This window comes from Parasteatoda tepidariorum, chromosome 4 (genome assembly GCF_043381705.1).
Source record: "Parasteatoda tepidariorum isolate YZ-2023 chromosome 4, CAS_Ptep_4.0, whole genome shotgun sequence".
Lineage (NCBI taxonomy): Eukaryota > Metazoa > Arthropoda > Arachnida > Araneae > Theridiidae > Parasteatoda > Parasteatoda tepidariorum.
Window position 1 is genome coordinate 55585846 of NC_092207.1, and position 16916 is coordinate 55602761.

Below are 16916 nucleotides of genomic sequence, written 5' to 3' on the forward strand. Positions count from 1 at the left end.
TAAGCAAATAAAAACTACTCAATAAAATAACTTTTAAAAGGGTGATTGAAAAATTCGATACTTATTATTTTCATAAGTCCCCGCGTTTAGCCATTGTTTTTTTATTTATATTTAGTGTGAATGGAGCTTTTGAGCAAAACAAAATTGAGTATTTTTCTTTCAGAAACAGCAATATTTACTTGGTTTTCCGTAATTTCCCCCCTTTAAACTTATGTTGTAACACTGCAGATGATAATTTCAAATTCTTTATATTATTAGTTAATATTTGCAGATCATATCTGCTTCATTTTTGAGTTTTAATTGACTTACAAAGAATATAGGTTTTCATATTCACCGACTTTAAACTACAAAAGGCTTAAGCTTTCTTATCACTTAATATATTTAAAAAGCTACGCTTATTTTTAAATAAAAAATAAAGGAACAAATAAATGTGTTTATAACATTTGATGCCTTTTTTTATCAAACTTATGTCTGCATTTTTTACAAGAAAAAATCTAAATTAAACATTAATGTAAGTAATTCCTCAATATATTCGCCTTAAATTCTTTGTAGCATAATTTAACATATCTGCTTTCCATTTAAGATAGTCTTATGTAGAATGGTGTATAGTAAAATTCAGACTAGATGGAAACAAACATTCTTCGGCAATGGGTAAAATATGCTTCGATATTGAAAACACAAACTGTTATTCTGAATAAAAGCCTTTAGTGAATGTTCTGTTTCTTTATTATTTTTTTACTACATAATTTTTTTATATTTAGTTTTTTTAATTTTTCATATAAAAAGAAATATAATTGTTCAAATAAATGAGTGGGACAAAAAAAAGGAAGGTAACTTTGTTTTGCCATATATTTCTGTTTGAAAAATAATAGCTGCTTCATATAATTCACTCAAATATGTACTAAAAGAAATTTTATTATGGAAGCAAAGTTAATTAATCCTAGCAATGTTTATGTATGAAGTCCCATTTGTATTCTTTTTTAGGTAGCAAACCAGTCCTCTCCATGTTATTGGTTAAGGAAATTGCAATGAAACTTTCTTTCAAATTTACCTATAAGCAAAACTGTCAAAAGCTATAGGAAAGTCGTTATGTTTTTTTGCAAAATCATCAATATTTTACATAAAATGCTCAGATTTTTATAATAAGTTGGGGAGAAAAATTTTAAACTAGGATTTTTTAATAAAAAGTTACTTTTTTTTATTCAATTTTGGATTTTTTTAAAAAAATGCATCAGAATGTAAAAAAAAGTGCAGGAAGATAAAGTGATATGAATTCGCTGAAAATCTATTCCTTTACAATAAAAGGTTTAAATTATTGAGATAAAATGAAATACAGTGCAGAACCCGTTATCCGGAAATCAGAAAACGGAATGAAATTCGATAAATTTTCCCGCCATTTAAAAAATTTTTTTTTCCTCATAAGATTTTTCTTTCTTTTTTGAAAGATGTTTACCTTACCATAATTTTGGAAATAATCATTAGTGTATTACTTCATCGTTTTTTCTTCTTTTTAAGATTTTTTCCAAATATTTTTTTAGTTGGGTTTAACAATAAAAAAAACGGCTTTTTTCGATTCAGAAAACTGAAAAAATCAGTTATCCGGAATAGCGATGGTCCCGATCGTTCTGGATAATCGGTTTCCTACTGTATTACATTTGTAGTGTTATTTTTTCATATTTGTATGTAAATTTTTGCATTAGATCAAGTTCGATGGAGAATGCTTGGAGAAACAGTTCTGGGTTGTAACAGGCTCTACAGTAGAAAAATAATTATGCAAATCCTGTCTCTAACTTCAAATTTACTTTAATTTTTCATTCTGAAATGAAAATAATATTTTATGACTTTTGTTTATAATTTAAAAATAAATAAATAAATAAAGGTGTAAGCTAATTTTATACTGGTAAATTGTTATTTTAATAACTGCATATTGATTTTGTATTGTATATAAATTATTAATTAATCTTATTTAGTTTATAAAAGTTATACTTTTCTAATTTTAGGTACCTATGGCTGGGCTGCTCAGAGTTTGAGGAGTCATTCTAAAGACAAAAGGGAGTATATTTATACAAAAGAGCAATTTGAGTATTCCAAAACACATGACCTTCTATGGAATGCTGCACAGGTGTGTAATTTTGTTTTTAATTTTTTGTTTGTATTAAATGAAGATTGTTGTGCAATAGTAATATGATACTAATTATTATAGTACCAGATGGTAAGAGAAGGGAAAATGCATGGATTTCTCAGAATGTATTGGGCAAAAAAGATATTAGAGTGGACAAAAAGTCCAGAAGAGGCACTTGAAATAGCGATCTATCTTAATGATAAGTATGAACTAGATGGAAGAGATCCTAGTGGTTATGTTGGTAAGAGAAAATAAAATCATTGTTNTTGAATGGAGTTAGCTAGAAGTAATTATCGTTTAAAACAACGTTAAAGATAAAAATCCACGCGTTCACGAAAAAAAAGTAATGGCGATACAGCAGAATAGAAGCTTCGACGACTTCCAGTTCGCTACGAACGAGTAGGACTTCTCTTGATGACTCATGCTTCCGTTCTTGAAGGAGAGCTCAGGCCTTGTCTAGTTACAGAGGGTGTTGATATGACCCGCCCTATAAACGGGTTTGTGGTTGTGTGACGTGGGCGACGCTGCTTCACCGCCGTGGCTTCGCCACAGGTGCCCACTGGGTAACAAGAAAAGGGTAGCAGTTCTGGCACTTTCTGAGGCCAATGGACAATAGTTCCAAGTGCCCGCCATTTAAAAAAAAANTTAAAAAAAAAAAAAAAAACATTACACTACATTACGTGGAATTAGCTTAAATTACTTTTAGATTAAAATTATGTGTTTCTGGTATATTTTTCGTCTGGAAATAATAAAATTGTAATTGTGAAATTTTTTCCAAAAATTCACATCTTTGCTTTCGTAAATCAGTGACATGCTTAGTAACTTCACGTATTTTAACAGCGCACAATAATAACTTACAGGCAAAGGAAAGGACTAATATCCGACTGGTCTGTAGGGCACTGGGACCATGTCTGAGAGTTCGGTCCCCGCCGGACGAAGACTCCCTGTGGAGTAAAATGGTGACTGATGCACGTTAAATCTGTGAAGTCGCAAAGTCCTCCATGTTCCCATAACAAATCAAAGCCTCTGGGGGTACTGAATTGGAGATTGATCGTTCTCTGATTCAGGTCAAACTTACGATCTGTGGATGAATTAATAGGTCCACCCTATAAACGGGCATGACGTATGGGTGTGGCAGAAGTCGAATTCTTGGCCGTGGATTCTTGGCACCCCTTTGCCTTAACAGGCATACGAGAGAGAAAGGAAAGGACTCTCAGTGGGACAATTGCCAACTTACCACAAAAGCCTTATCTACCTTCTTAAAGATTAGAGGCATTAAGCAAGCGAATTATTCGAAAATTCATTTTAATTTTAGGGACTTTTCTCCTACAAAAATGGTATGTGAAACCACTTTGATTTTAATATATACATCAAGCATTTTTTGCTTATACAGAATGACAAATTTTCATCTAAAGAACAGAAAAAAAGTTCAGATTTGTTGTACAGTTTATTGATGTTGAAATAATTTTTAAATAGAATAGAAAAATTTTGAGGCTAGTTATTTTTCATAGTAATTCCTTTGATTACTCTAAAGAGACTATAATTTATATCGATTCATCTGTAAAAGCTAGTCATTTAGCTTTGGGAAGTGATTGAAAAGTCAGGTCTTTTAAAACATAAATAAATTCACTAAAAAACTATTTACACTATAATAAAGAAATTTTTTCAGTAATGCATATGTTATCAGTAAAGTGGGAGATCTGGCTTTGTATATAATTCTCCCAAAACTGACCAGCAAATTATGAGGTGATTAAACATTACTTATCGTTAGGCTTTCTAAACAATTCAAAATAAGCTTCCAGCAGCATTTAGAGTTACATTTATATGAAAAGAAAGTAGTAGTAGTTTTGTTTTAAAAGTATTTAAGTTTCTAGAAAATATTCATTTTTTTTAATGTTAATATCAAATGAACACAGTTATCAGAGGGTGTATATAATAAGACCTATTCTCTGCAATTTTCTGAAATAAATTTTCATCCTAAAAGATCAAAATAATCTTCTATTCAATAAATAAATGGTGCTACTGAAATATAACCTGGTATTGTTGATCTCGTATTTGTCTAAAGCAGGCTAACTTTCTGAGAGGGAAAAAAAAAAGGAACATTCAAAATTCTCAATTTATATGTTATTATTACTTCTTTATTCTCTGGACTCACGTTGTTGAGAACGGTAGTTCGAATCCAGTCGGCCGAAGACTTCCCATGTAGTAAATGGTAACTGGTGCATGTTAAATTTGTTGGATCACAAAGTCCTCCATGTTCCCATTACAAATTAAACCTCTGGGGGTACTGAATTGGAGATTGATCAGGTCAAATTTACGATCTGTGGATAAATGAATGGGTCCATCCAATAAATGGGTGTGGCAGAAGTCAATTTCTTGGCCATAAATGGCTCCTCTGGAAAACAAGAACAATCGTAGCCCATTGCCTTAATTTCCTACGACAACAACAACTTCCAAATTCTGCGTGTTATTATACATTGATCAGAGAATAGGTCTCAATAGGTATACTTGTCAAACTCTCATTCATTAAAAAATTAACTATATCCACCACTCAATAGCTGCACAATATTCATGAAAAATTTTATTCTAATTTCACATCATTTTATAGAAGAAGCTTTTGATTTAGGTATACATGCAGAATGAAATCCTTTAGAAAAAAAGCAAACAGAAATTTATGAGATGCTAGAAATTACCTCACCTCAAGAATGAAGCAAGAATAAAATATTTAAAAAAAATTAAACTAAAGACCATTTCTAACAGCTTGAATTGCACTAAACAATATAATTTATAGCAATAAACTGACTGATTTATTAAAGCACTTCGTACAAACCATATTCATACAATTCTTATAATAATTTTGAGAAGAAGAATACCATATAATTCTTTTCTCAAAATTTTAATTTATATTTTATTGCAATTTTTGAGTATCATGGTCAAGAAATCATATAATTATTTTATTTCACACTGTTTAGCGTGATTCAAGCTGGTCTTTAGTTTAATTTTTTTCTTAAAATTTTATTTAGAAGTTTTTCTTGTTTTGAAATTTATTATATTTTTTTAACCCTAAGTCCTTACAAATTTGTCATTTTCAAAACCAATTTTAAAATTGAGAATGGGATACCTGCAAGTGACGTAGTGTGGGTGTCTTGATTTTGTTTACATTAGCAACTGTTCTTACCATTCTGTTTTGAGTAAGCCAAACCCGTCAAGTATCGGTACTCTTTGGTGACACATTTTATATTCTTTCAATTAGAATTTATTATATTACTTAACACAATAAATTAATAACTTAACACAGAACTGGCACAAAGCCATGTAAAATATAAACTAATTATGTATCGAAGTTGCCAGGTGCACAAAACAAAACTATACAACGATAACAATAAAATACATTAACAAATAATAAATCTAAGTTAAATAAAAGACGCAGACGAGAAAGAATAATATTTCAACAAATTACATATGTATGTGATACTGAGCTGTATTTAATTAACTTCGTTAATTAACATAATTTATGGGAAGAAACCCAGCTCAACTTATAACATGCCATTTTGCTTATAAACGATTAGCTGGCACTGCTGTTATAGGTCACATGTATGGGTATCGTGTCTTCTTCTTTTTGAAGTACAAGTACCCCATTATTTGTTTAGGAGCAACCAACTAAAATAATGATTGGCTTAACCATGACAATTCCTCTCAAAGTATTGCATGCGTCCCTACGGCAATCACTGTCTTCAAAATTGTAGAAAACAATATAAAGAGTGTTCTTTTTCTAGAGTAAAAAACACATTTTTGAGGAAAAACTAAGTCTAAGATTCTCAATGCTCTCAGCTATATTGATTGTTTTGTTATATTACAGATGGTTTAATGAAGCTGTAATCTAGGAAATTACTGATATTATAAAAGACATCCCAATGAAGGCGGACTCATCAGTTGACCTTAAGAGCATGTGTCGCCTGAGAGATCAAATAATCTGGTATCAATGGCTGCCAAGGGAATCAGAAATTTGTCTAATTATTTGTTTTTATTCTTTTGAGCCTTAAATGAAAGAAGAAAGCCCACTGCATATGTTTATCTAAAATTGAAGTTAATATCTGTTATAGATTCACAAATGAGTTTAAAAATTTCGGAGGGAAAAAAATGACAAAAAGTGGGTTTTTCTCCAACTATTTGTTCTTTTTAAATAACAATGTCACCGTAAGAAAAAATAAGACGGTTCATTTTGAAGAAAAAAGTCTGAAATTTACAATTAAAAAGAACTAAAATTTTAGTATGTTTTGTTTGAACGCAATGGACTTCAAAGTGCAGAATTATCCAGAAAAGAACATCAATGAAAAAATAAATATTTTAAAACCTAATTTAAAAATAATTTGTAATTTGATTGCAAATGTTCGAATTTCGCTTTTTGTTCAATGTCATATATTTAGTGCCTGAGTTATACCTGCAATCCGGTATACAGTCACCCACACAAATTCTTTATTTTATTATTTATATAGATATATATGTATAACTTAAACTTATAGAAAAAATTATTTTCATATTTTGTAGGTTGCATGTGGTCTATCTGTGGAGTTCATGATCGAGCTTGGGGAGAACGCCCAGTGTTTGGTAAAATACGCTTCATGAACTTTAAAGGCTGCCAAAGAAAATTTGATGTGAATGGATACATAAAAAAATATACAAGAAATTGAACAACAATAATCTTGTCTCATTTGTATAAAATCATGTATTGTAATGTTTTTAAATACCAATTCTTTTGAATAAAACACAGTGCTTTCTTTCAAATTTTATTAATGAAGACAATGCAAATATATTTTAAAAATTTAGACATCAGATATGTGTAAAACAAATATGAGAGAAATTCATAATTTGCATGTCTAAATACAAACAGTATTTAATATTCGTTAATATGTTTTGTTATTAGCACATATCAAATAACTATGTACTATCACACAGTAACAAACAAGCACCACGCTTTCTCCAATGCCCTTTGCCTTTTTTTGTTTTCAAGTCTATACTAAAAAGCTCCAAAGAATTGCCTTCCTCATCTGTTCGTTTGGATGTATAGTAACAAGGACAATTATAAATACCTAAAAATATAGATTATATCTTTTGAATTTACATGCAAATTGCAGAATTCTAATAATAAAAATATCCGATTAGGTTATACAGAATTAGGTTTTAGACATCAGATTCTGGATAATTTTGGTGAGGAATACAGCATGTTTAACATAATTTTATAACATTATATTTAAAATATTTCTCCAAATTAAAATTTAGGTACCTAAATTAGTATATCTATGACTAGCTAGTCCAATGAGCAGTGTATTTATTTGAATCTTAAAATGTAAAAGAAATATTAACGCTGCTATAAATGATGTTTCAAAAAATTTTTGGTTAACTTTTTTTGTGAATTCTCCTTTTATTAAAATGTTTTTTAAAAATATTATTTTAATTAAGAGGCTCAATGTTTATATTTATATAAATTCATAAAGAAATTATTAAATTTTTTTCTTTCTGTTTTTTAAAATCGCAGCTTCTTTTCCCTTCTTGCCTATGTGTATAACAATTGATAATCCTTATTTTCCGTGTTTAAATTCATTTGCAAGGAATTATTTTTGAATTTAGATCTTTACAATCAATATAAATTTTTGCAATCAATTTTTATCTGTACAATTTAAATTATTATAAGATTATTTAAAATTATTCAAGTTTATTTTTATAATAAACACATTTACTATTAGATAAATATTAAAGTAGTAAGTTTTATTTTTAAGATTTTTTGATTTAAACTTCCATCTTAGCATTTCTAATTTTGATTTAAACTTTCATTTTAGTGTTCTAAACTTGTTCAATGCAAAGGAAAAATTAAAAGAATAAACAAATGAGAAGAAAATAGAAATAACACTATTTTAATTTGATGTTCAACTTTTAGTATCATAACGCTTATAGGTAAAACATATTAATACTATTTGAGTTTTAGGATAGGTGAAAAGGATATAAACAGATCAGAAAGTGAAGAATGATGCGATCACAAAACGACTTTAAAGTAATACGACTTTTCAGTTCGTTCTAAGGGTACTCATACGCAGTTCCAAGGATTGTGAGTAGAAGACACATCCCTTAATATTATTTAAAGAGGAGAACAGTAGTTATTCAGTTATTTTATGTCAAGTCCGAAGATTTGTTATAGCACAAATTAATTTAGTTAGTGTTGTGGCACGCTTTGAAAACTATTATTAGAAAAAATTTGATTTTTTTTTCACTTATGTACTCTAACGTCAGATGATGAACATTATAGTTCTTATTTTGTTTTAATTTCTAAATTATTTTTGAAAAGTTAAATTGTGAAGTACCAATTTCTAAACAATTAATATCAATCCATTCTGCTGTCTTGAATTGTTTGGCACTATATGAATCACCAGCATCATAGAGAACTACACAAGCAGTTTCAAGTATTGGCAAGCGATAATGAGCAAAAGGCTTAGCCTTTAAAATAATTAAACTATAAAAGGTATTAAACTGGGGTTTTAAACAAAACTATAGAAAAAAGAGAGAAGGATGTGATCTTAGTGGAACTGTGTCAGCAGTTTCAGGGGTTCACTAGTAGAGAATCTCCTTTTAAAGTAAATAAGAAACTTTCAACTTAATAATTTATTTAGTAAAAACTTTTATAATTTGTTTAAAAAAATTTCAAATCTTGAAGATAAATTAAAAAAGTAGACATTTTTGTAAAGAAATTAAATGAAAATTAATTCTTAATTATTGTTCATATAAAATTAATCTGTGTGGTAATAATAATTTGCAGTAATAAATTTTGAGCAGTTAAGAGCAGAAAAATACTAAAATGTTTCTATTCCTTGTTAGATATTCATTTATAATTATTTTTCATTTTGATCTTCGATAGTAATATAAAGCGTTCATCTAGAATTAATTAAGGAAACATAATTAAATTCTTACCACGAATGGAAGACTCTATAACTGGTTTAAAATGAACTACTGGCAAAGATGTGATCAATTTTAAAGGTTCTGGATCAGTCAAAAGACTGTTTGTCCTATCCCATCCTGCTCCTTCTAAATATAATCCTCTTATGTAAATTCCTTCCTGAAAAAGTAGATGTTTTAGAGAAAGTTATAAACTTTTTGTGCTAACTATGAATTAATTAAAAAGATTCATGAGGTAACAAAACATTCAATTATTTTTTAAAATAAAATATTGAACTAAAAACTTCATAAATTCAGTTTATTCTTACTTGGGGAGCTTCAAAGATGTATTTTTCATCAAGGGTAGAAACTTGGTGTTCCCACATTAAATCCTTAATCATCATCTATATTGATATAAATAATACAAAAATGATGATTATTTTCAGCTACATTAAAGCAGTAAAAAAAATTTTGTTATATAATACAACATTCATTTAAAATATGATAAGATATTGGAAAGAGGAATAACTTAGATTAGAACTAAGATAAAATTTGTTATTTTTATGTACATAAATAACATATACATTGACAGAGATGTTAAAAATAGTTAATCTTAATTACATTTATAAAAATTAATTAATTACATAACATAAAGAAATAATATGCAATACGATGCTTTAAAAAAATATGAAATCGTGAAAAATGTTCTATGATGAGATTTATGAATATTAAATTTGAGATTAAATTCATTAGTTTTTTGAGTACTTTTTGAATAGCCTGGCTTAAGAAAATTCAACTTTTTTTTCTTCAAATTTTATTCAATTTTTAAATGTATAAAAAGTAAAAAATTAATATTTAAAAAGTTGGCAGAGGTTTACATTTTTTTGGTGATTTATAGCTTGCATCCAGCTAACCGAAAAGTACCGTTTTTTAACATTAACATCTAAGTAAGTCATTAAGCACCTCTTATAATGATATAAGCTCTTAAATATATAACACAGTTGCATTAATTAAAAAAATAAGCCATCTAAAACCTGTGTGCTTTATCAAAACTATTTTAAGTTATAAAAATCTGCCATAAAACTAGAATAAAATTAGTTATTAAAATATTTAATTATTCAAAATAAATACCTCTCAAATGAGATTCTTAGAATTCTAATATTTATAAAAAAAAATAACACAATAAAAGCATTAAATTTTTAAAAAATAGAAAAAAACTTACATCAGAATTTTTTGCGGCTGTTAACAATGCTGCATTAAGGAAGCTTACAGGATTTGTAAATGCTGGTAACCATACTTTTACAGGAAGATTTTTTGCTGATATCCAGTTGGCAAAAAACTTTATTCTTTCTCTTAAATCTGCAATCCAACTTTCAAGTGGTTTTAAAGATGGGTATATCTAGACATATTATTACAATGTATTAAAAATTTTTCTTATAAAACTTTTCTAACATAATATAGAAGAAAAGATAATACATTTATACAACAATTTACATTAATTCAATGGAAAAATCAATAGAAAGAAACAAGTTTTACTTGATAGACAAAACAAATAGCACTTCCCAAAGAATTTTTATTCAGAACAGACATAAATTTCATCATGAAAATTTAAAATAAAATTTTGTAATACTTTTATACTGATTAGATTAAAGACTTTAGACTGATTATATTGATTATTTTTTGGATCATAATAAAAATTAATAAAACAATCTACCAATTTTAATTTATGATTACATAAATAATATAAACTATAAATTCTCGCACTATACAGAGATACTCTGGAAGAGTTAAGGCATTTTTTTAACTTACCACTTTATTAAGATATTATCTATTTGATTAAAAGTCCTTAATGCCGGGACTTAATTATTATTATAATATTTAATCATTAACTAGACAAGGTGTGATTTCATGCATCATTTTAACTAAAACAATGAAAAACATATCACCCAGTTAGAATATCAGCTTTTGAAATATGCATTTTAATTAAGTTCATTGGAATGAAATGTTGGAAGAATCATTGGAATGAAATCTATGGAAAATCTAATTTTTTCTAGTAATAATTAAAATATTCTGTAGAAGCACTTTGGAAAAAGAATAACCTGAGTATCATTAAATTTACTTTAACAAATGAGGAGTTATTATTGATGTAAAAATTATTATAATATAAATATATTTAGATTTTCTATCAGAGCAAAAAATGTGTTTAGTATCTTGCAAAAATGCTTGTTATTAGTAAATAGAACTATTTTAAAATATGCTGTTATTATACAAATACTGTCGAACCTCGTTAATGTGAACACTGTCAATGTTAATTTCTATTAACGTAAACTAATTTGTTGATTCCTCTTCAAATTCTGCATGGATATAATACTGCAAATTACTTTGAACATGAACACATTTACGTAAAATATATTTTAAGGTGAACTAGAAATTCATTACCATTGGAAAAATTTTACTTTTGATATGAAAAGAAAATTTATTTCCTCTGACAGATAAAAAAACTGATCTTACAATTCTATATCTATAAGAGTAGGTTTTTTGAATGCTATGGTTGATAATTGTCTTATTACAGCAGTTAAATGAAAGAGTTATTAATTGAATCTGTTAAGGAGGAGAGGGCATCATAGGAAACAACACAAGTCCTTTTGTACTCTAATACAAATGGAATTTTCTTTCATCTCAAGGGTATGAATGTAAAAAAAAAAATGTTTACATGAGAAATGACTATCCATATTAATGCTTTGTTCAATGTGGGTAGTCATTTCCCCAACACTCTCATAAATTATTCTAAGAAATTGATACAGAATTTCTACAAGTAAACAATTACAGAGCTAAAATTTTTATTGCATTTTACTAGCGAACATTTTAGTTTACTTTCCTCCCAGAGATGTTTATGAAGCAATTAAAACTCTTTGTTATTTTTCAACACAAAATGAAAATTCAAATCATATTTTGGATACAGTTGATAAGTCAGAAGACTTTTGGAAAGCATGTATGAATAAGAAACCAAACAGTGAGCTTTTTCCCATTATTTTGTTAGTAGTTTTCTCTAATTTGTGCAATATATCAGTTTTTTTTCCTATGAGTTATTTAAAGAAATTGGTCTTATATCTTATGAGTTGTATAAAAGTGACTAATTTAAAGCGCGAAATAAAAACATTTATTGAAATGAAATATTTATTAATTTATATATTTATAATAGAACTTTAAGATCACAAAACACAACTAAATAACAGATAGAGAAAATAGAAAATGTATGTGTATTGTACGGTTTTAATAAAAAAACGTGAATTATTTTTAACATGGACAAATTTTTTGTTCCTCTTTGATGTGACATTAATGACTGTATATAAATATATATATATATAAAATAAAGAACCAAGGTTCTTAGGAACTTAAATGCTTACAGTTATTAAACATTTTAAGCAAGCACAGGCATTTTAATTTTTATTTTATTTTATTAGAACTTTCAAAAATTTTGATAACAGTTCAAGAAACCTATGAACTGTGCTACGATCTGAGTTGTATAAAACCAAAAGCTTTCTGGGCATACATATATTAGGTAAAAACTTGCATAAACGTCACATAATGAAATAATGCCACTCATAAGCAATATATTTATGTAGTACAATAGCAGAAAAACACTGTTAGCTAATGTTGCACAAAAACACAAATTGTAATGTGAACAAAATAACCCCTTTTTAAGATTTTAACTGTAATTTATCAGGACTTTTTGCAGAGGTGTGCTTATATGCATATGTATTGTATAAGTTCAACTGTGAAACTGTCATCAGACTACCTTGTTGGTATTAGAAACCTTCATACAGGGTGAGCCAGTCAAACCTGCATTTTTGAAATGACTAAAAAATAAACGGATGGATATTTCAAAATTTTATTGTTACTATCTTAATCTACATTAAAAAGCATTTAAGAAACATTCACAGTTTAAAAATAACGCCAATAAGATGGTGTCCTTCCCGATCGAGACAATCTTGTAGGCGATTTCTGAAACTGCCCATCACATCACGGAGCATACACTGAGGACCAATTGCTTCAAAGTTTTTCACCCACAATTTGATTGAATTAATTGAATTAACCGGAAGCGACGCTGAGCGGCTGCATAACTACTATGGTAAAACGCTTTCGCAGCAAAAAAACGTTGTTTAGACCGCTGCTCCATGGCGACTGAAATGCTTAGTTCTGGGGGACACAATGGTAAAATTGGTAACTCTCTCCGCCCACTTTCACGGCTCTCCCGCCCTTTTCAAAAATGCAGGTTCGACTGGCTCACCCTGTATATACCCTGTATCAATCTTAAAATAAATAATTTAAATGTTACAATTCTCTACTAATAATAATACTTAGGGATTCTTGGTAAGTATCCCATTCACCCGTATGATAATTTTTGAACCATTTCCAAATTTTAAAAGAGATACTAGATGTGATAGTTAACTCTGTTATGAATTCACATGTAGTATTCTAACTTATAGAGACATGGATATTTTGTGTTACAATTCTCTGATTTTATACCATTTAGATTATTAAAGGAACACATTTTAAATTTAAATATTTTCTTAATATTATACATTAAAAAGAAATACCTTCATCCATTCAGATGGTACTTCCATTCGTTGAATTGATAGAACTTGTGCATAGAATGCTTCAGTCATCATTTGTTTACCTATTATTACATCCTTTAAATTTTGTAATGACTCAGAAACCACTTTTAATAAGGAGTTGTATTGTCGTACCTTAAAAATCACACAAACTGTTAGTAATAATTCTTATTAGACTAAAAATAATGAAAAGTAAGTTCATCTAAATTAGTAGATTTAGCTGAAAACAGAAAAACATATTCATAAGTTAGACAGATTCTTACATTATTTAACAGTTTAGTTAAAGGGTCTTTCTCTCTTTCCTCCTTTCTCTCTCTATCCTCTATTACTAATTTTTCTTTAAATTTCAAATCAGGGGTGTAGTTGCTTCAGAATGCACTGGTACAGTATTCCAGTGCTTTTTTTCTTAGCTAAAACATGATTCTAGAACTTCAAATTTGAGTATTCCTTGCTTTCAAATTTTTTTTATAAATTTTAGTTTTCTCAAAAATGCATTTTATATTTTTCTAAATTTTTGTTTCTTTAAATACAAATTTCTAGCTACATTAATCTCATTGGGTTGAACTATCATAAGGAAATCTTGATGAAGACCACTAAAGTCAAACTTGAAAGAGACTCCTAAAATCAATTCCTGTAATTTGAGTTGTTTTTTACAATACACAATGATCAGGAGCAAAAAAAAAAAAAACTTCTTATTGAAAAGTAATGCAATAGCTCTTTCACTCCTTTTTTAATTAAAAATAATTTGATATTGAAAAAAAAAAATTCTTCAGTGTTTTGTTCTCTTCTTTCAGGTAGTAAAGAGAATAGTTTTGTTGAAGTTCAAAAAAAATGTACATTCTTACTTTTCCAAATAATAATAATAAATCACAAAGTTACAGTTTATTGAATTGCTCAGAACTGTCCTTCTTTAATATAATTTTAGAGAAATGATTTTATTTTAATTCACTTAATTATTTTTTACATAATTTAATTTTAGAGATTAAAAAAGAGGAAATTGTGAATCCAACGAAAAATCTCATGGGTATTAACTGCAAATTCATCTTATTTACAATGAAAAAATAATATGTGTAGGCAGAAAAATTAAGCTCCAATCTTCATAAATATAATTGTATTAAAAGTTTAGTGTCCTAAATTTTAATTTCTAACTCCTACTTATATCTCAGTTGTAAGTGGCACTAATCAGTATAATGTTATTCACAATTGTGATAACCTTTCTTGATTTAAATTCATTTTTAAGAGAACATAAATAGAGTTATGTTCTTTTTACTTTGTAAGTTCAGTATAGTTTTATATAAAAGAAAAATGAGTTGTTTGTTTAAATTTTCGTTTGTATTACTACTTAAAATATATTAATGTGCTCTTTGAATACAAACAAAATGCCAGACAATTTTTCTATATGTACATAAACATTGCTTAAACAATACAAAACTGCTTTGTTTAAGTATCTAGTGAATGAGTGCAGTGAATACAGATTGTTAAATTATCCAAAAGCTATTTCTGGGAGTTAGTGCACCACAACAGCAGGGGTCAGTAGACCCCTAGTCCTCCAGGAATCTAGTCCTCCAGGAAAACTTCTACCATATGCCTGATTATTCAAAACAATAATTTAAAAATAGTTGTATTGGACAAAAAAATGACATTTTATTATTAGACAATGAATTGTCTATTTTCAATGAATTACTATAAATGAATTTTTAATTGTTCAGAACTATTTTTATCAGATGAGTTTTGCATAAGCATACATTTGAACTCATTTAAAATTTGTCAGTATTTTTAAAAATATTTACTTAATGAAAGTTATCTTTTTAAAATTTAAGATTACAAAAATATTTATAGTTCAAGGAACAAAATACTGAAGTTTTAAAATAAATACATACAAAATTGTTGAATCATTAAAAAATAAAATAAAAACTTACTTCCTGGATTAAAACGTAAGTGTACGGCTCAGGTTTCCTTTTTAGCAATTTCATAGCAGCATTAATATTTAGAAAATCAGGAATTTCTTCTTTAATTTTTGTAATGATAAACAATACCTGTAAGAATTGTTATTTTAAGGATGTGTTGAAATTTAAAGTTGCAAATCAATGTAATATAAATATAATACAAATATATACATACATATCACTCCTCTTCAAGACCAAATACAAATTGAGAGTTCAAATAAATTTATAAAAAAATTTTTCTCTCAATTAGAATTTCACAAATTTTAACTTCTTGCAAATAGTAATCATGGATTTTATTACTGTAATATATGTTATTGAAATTTTAGCTTTACTTGAAAATTAATGAATAAAACATGTTAACTTTTGATTAAATTATAATTATTTGGAAACATCAACAATCTTTCAAATTTGGTCTATTGGCGGGTGATTAAAGAGAATAGAAGTTGAACAAAACACTGAATACAGTGCATAAAATAAATTATAAAAAAATCCTATTATTTTAAATAGTTTTTAACAATTAAAGCTAATCTTCAAAGTTAAATACATTATTCTAATGATTTCTGTTTAAAATAGTTACCTACAAGTAAATAAAAACCATGAAATTTTTTTTAAATTTGAATAATTCTAATGTTAAGCCACTACGTGGCATTTTTTTTTTAAATTCTATTTATATGGTTTCCTAGGGGAATGCTTAAATTTTAATATTCTTTTATTTTTATCAAAGTTATAGGATATTGAAACTCGTTAAAATGTCTGGCTAGTAATGAATAGTAGCTCTAAAAGTATCAATGTACAATTTAAATTACTAATTAAAAAAATATTCCACCAAAATTTGAATTAAATCACATACTATGGATATTATAGCAAATTTTTCTATTAGGCACAATTTACTCTTGAAACTTAATCAAATAATTAAATGTTACAAAGTCATATCAAGCTATGATGAACAAAAATTATTTCCTCACCTCGGGCTTAATGTTTACTTCGAGAATTTTCTGTCTTCTTATTTTCTCCATGTCTTTCAGCAGTCTTTCTGAATCATACATTTGGCATGGTATTTCTGCATTTTTGTGCTGCCCAAAAACTTCAGGTACATCCCTAGTAGGTAGTTTTCTTATTGACTCTAAATATAACTGAATTGGGCCATCATCTGGAACAGCATAATTTTCCACTGGTGCCAATCTGAAATAAATAAATAAAAAATTTAAATATCTCATTTCATTTGTAGTATAATATTCAATATCAAATAATACTTTTAAATGTCATGTTTCTTGAAATAGTGACAAGAAAATTATAAACACATAACAA

At 27.5% G+C, this 16916-nt stretch overlaps 2 protein-coding genes across 2 annotated transcripts in view; one reads left to right on the forward strand and one right to left on the reverse strand.

Moving 5' to 3' along the window:
- Window positions 1–857: 857 nt before the first annotated feature.
- On the forward strand, window positions 858–6907 carry LOC122271202 (deoxyribodipyrimidine photo-lyase). The gene is made up of 4 exons (XM_043051730.2): window positions 858–984; window positions 2001–2122; window positions 2204–2363; window positions 6671–6907. Exons 1-4 carry the CDS (start codon window positions 957–959, stop codon window positions 6811–6813), a joined length of 453 nt encoding a protein of 150 aa, XP_042907664.1. The 5' UTR covers window positions 858–956; the 3' UTR covers window positions 6814–6907.
- LOC107449012 (dynein axonemal heavy chain 2) overlaps window positions 6897–16916 on the reverse strand; it is an 89033-nt gene continuing 79013 nt past the window's right edge. The window contains exons 53-59 of the mRNA XM_071180342.1: window positions 16574–16790; window positions 15582–15698; window positions 13648–13797; window positions 10269–10445; window positions 9376–9450; window positions 9083–9227; window positions 6897–7212 (exon numbers count right to left, since the gene is read on the reverse strand). Of these exons, the coding sequence (XP_071036443.1) occupies window positions 7061–7212; window positions 9083–9227; window positions 9376–9450; window positions 10269–10445; window positions 13648–13797; window positions 15582–15698; window positions 16574–16790 (1033 nt within the window). The 3' untranslated portion in view covers window positions 6897–7060. The remainder of the gene's footprint in view (window positions 7213–9082; window positions 9228–9375; window positions 9451–10268; window positions 10446–13647; window positions 13798–15581; window positions 15699–16573; window positions 16791–16916) is intronic.

Bases quoted from the DNA above. Each gene is read 5' to 3' on its own strand.
- LOC122271202 (XM_043051730.2), top strand. From the start codon at position 957: ATGAAGTCCCATTTGTATTCTTTTTTAG. The intron at 2,123-2,203 runs GTGTGTAATTTT...TAATTATTATAG, and splicing joins TTCTATGGAATGCTGCACAG to TACCAGATGGTAAGAGAAGG. The intron at 2,364-6,670 runs GTAAGAGAAAAT...CATATTTTGTAG, and splicing joins AGATCCTAGTGGTTATGTTG to GTTGCATGTGGTCTATCTGT.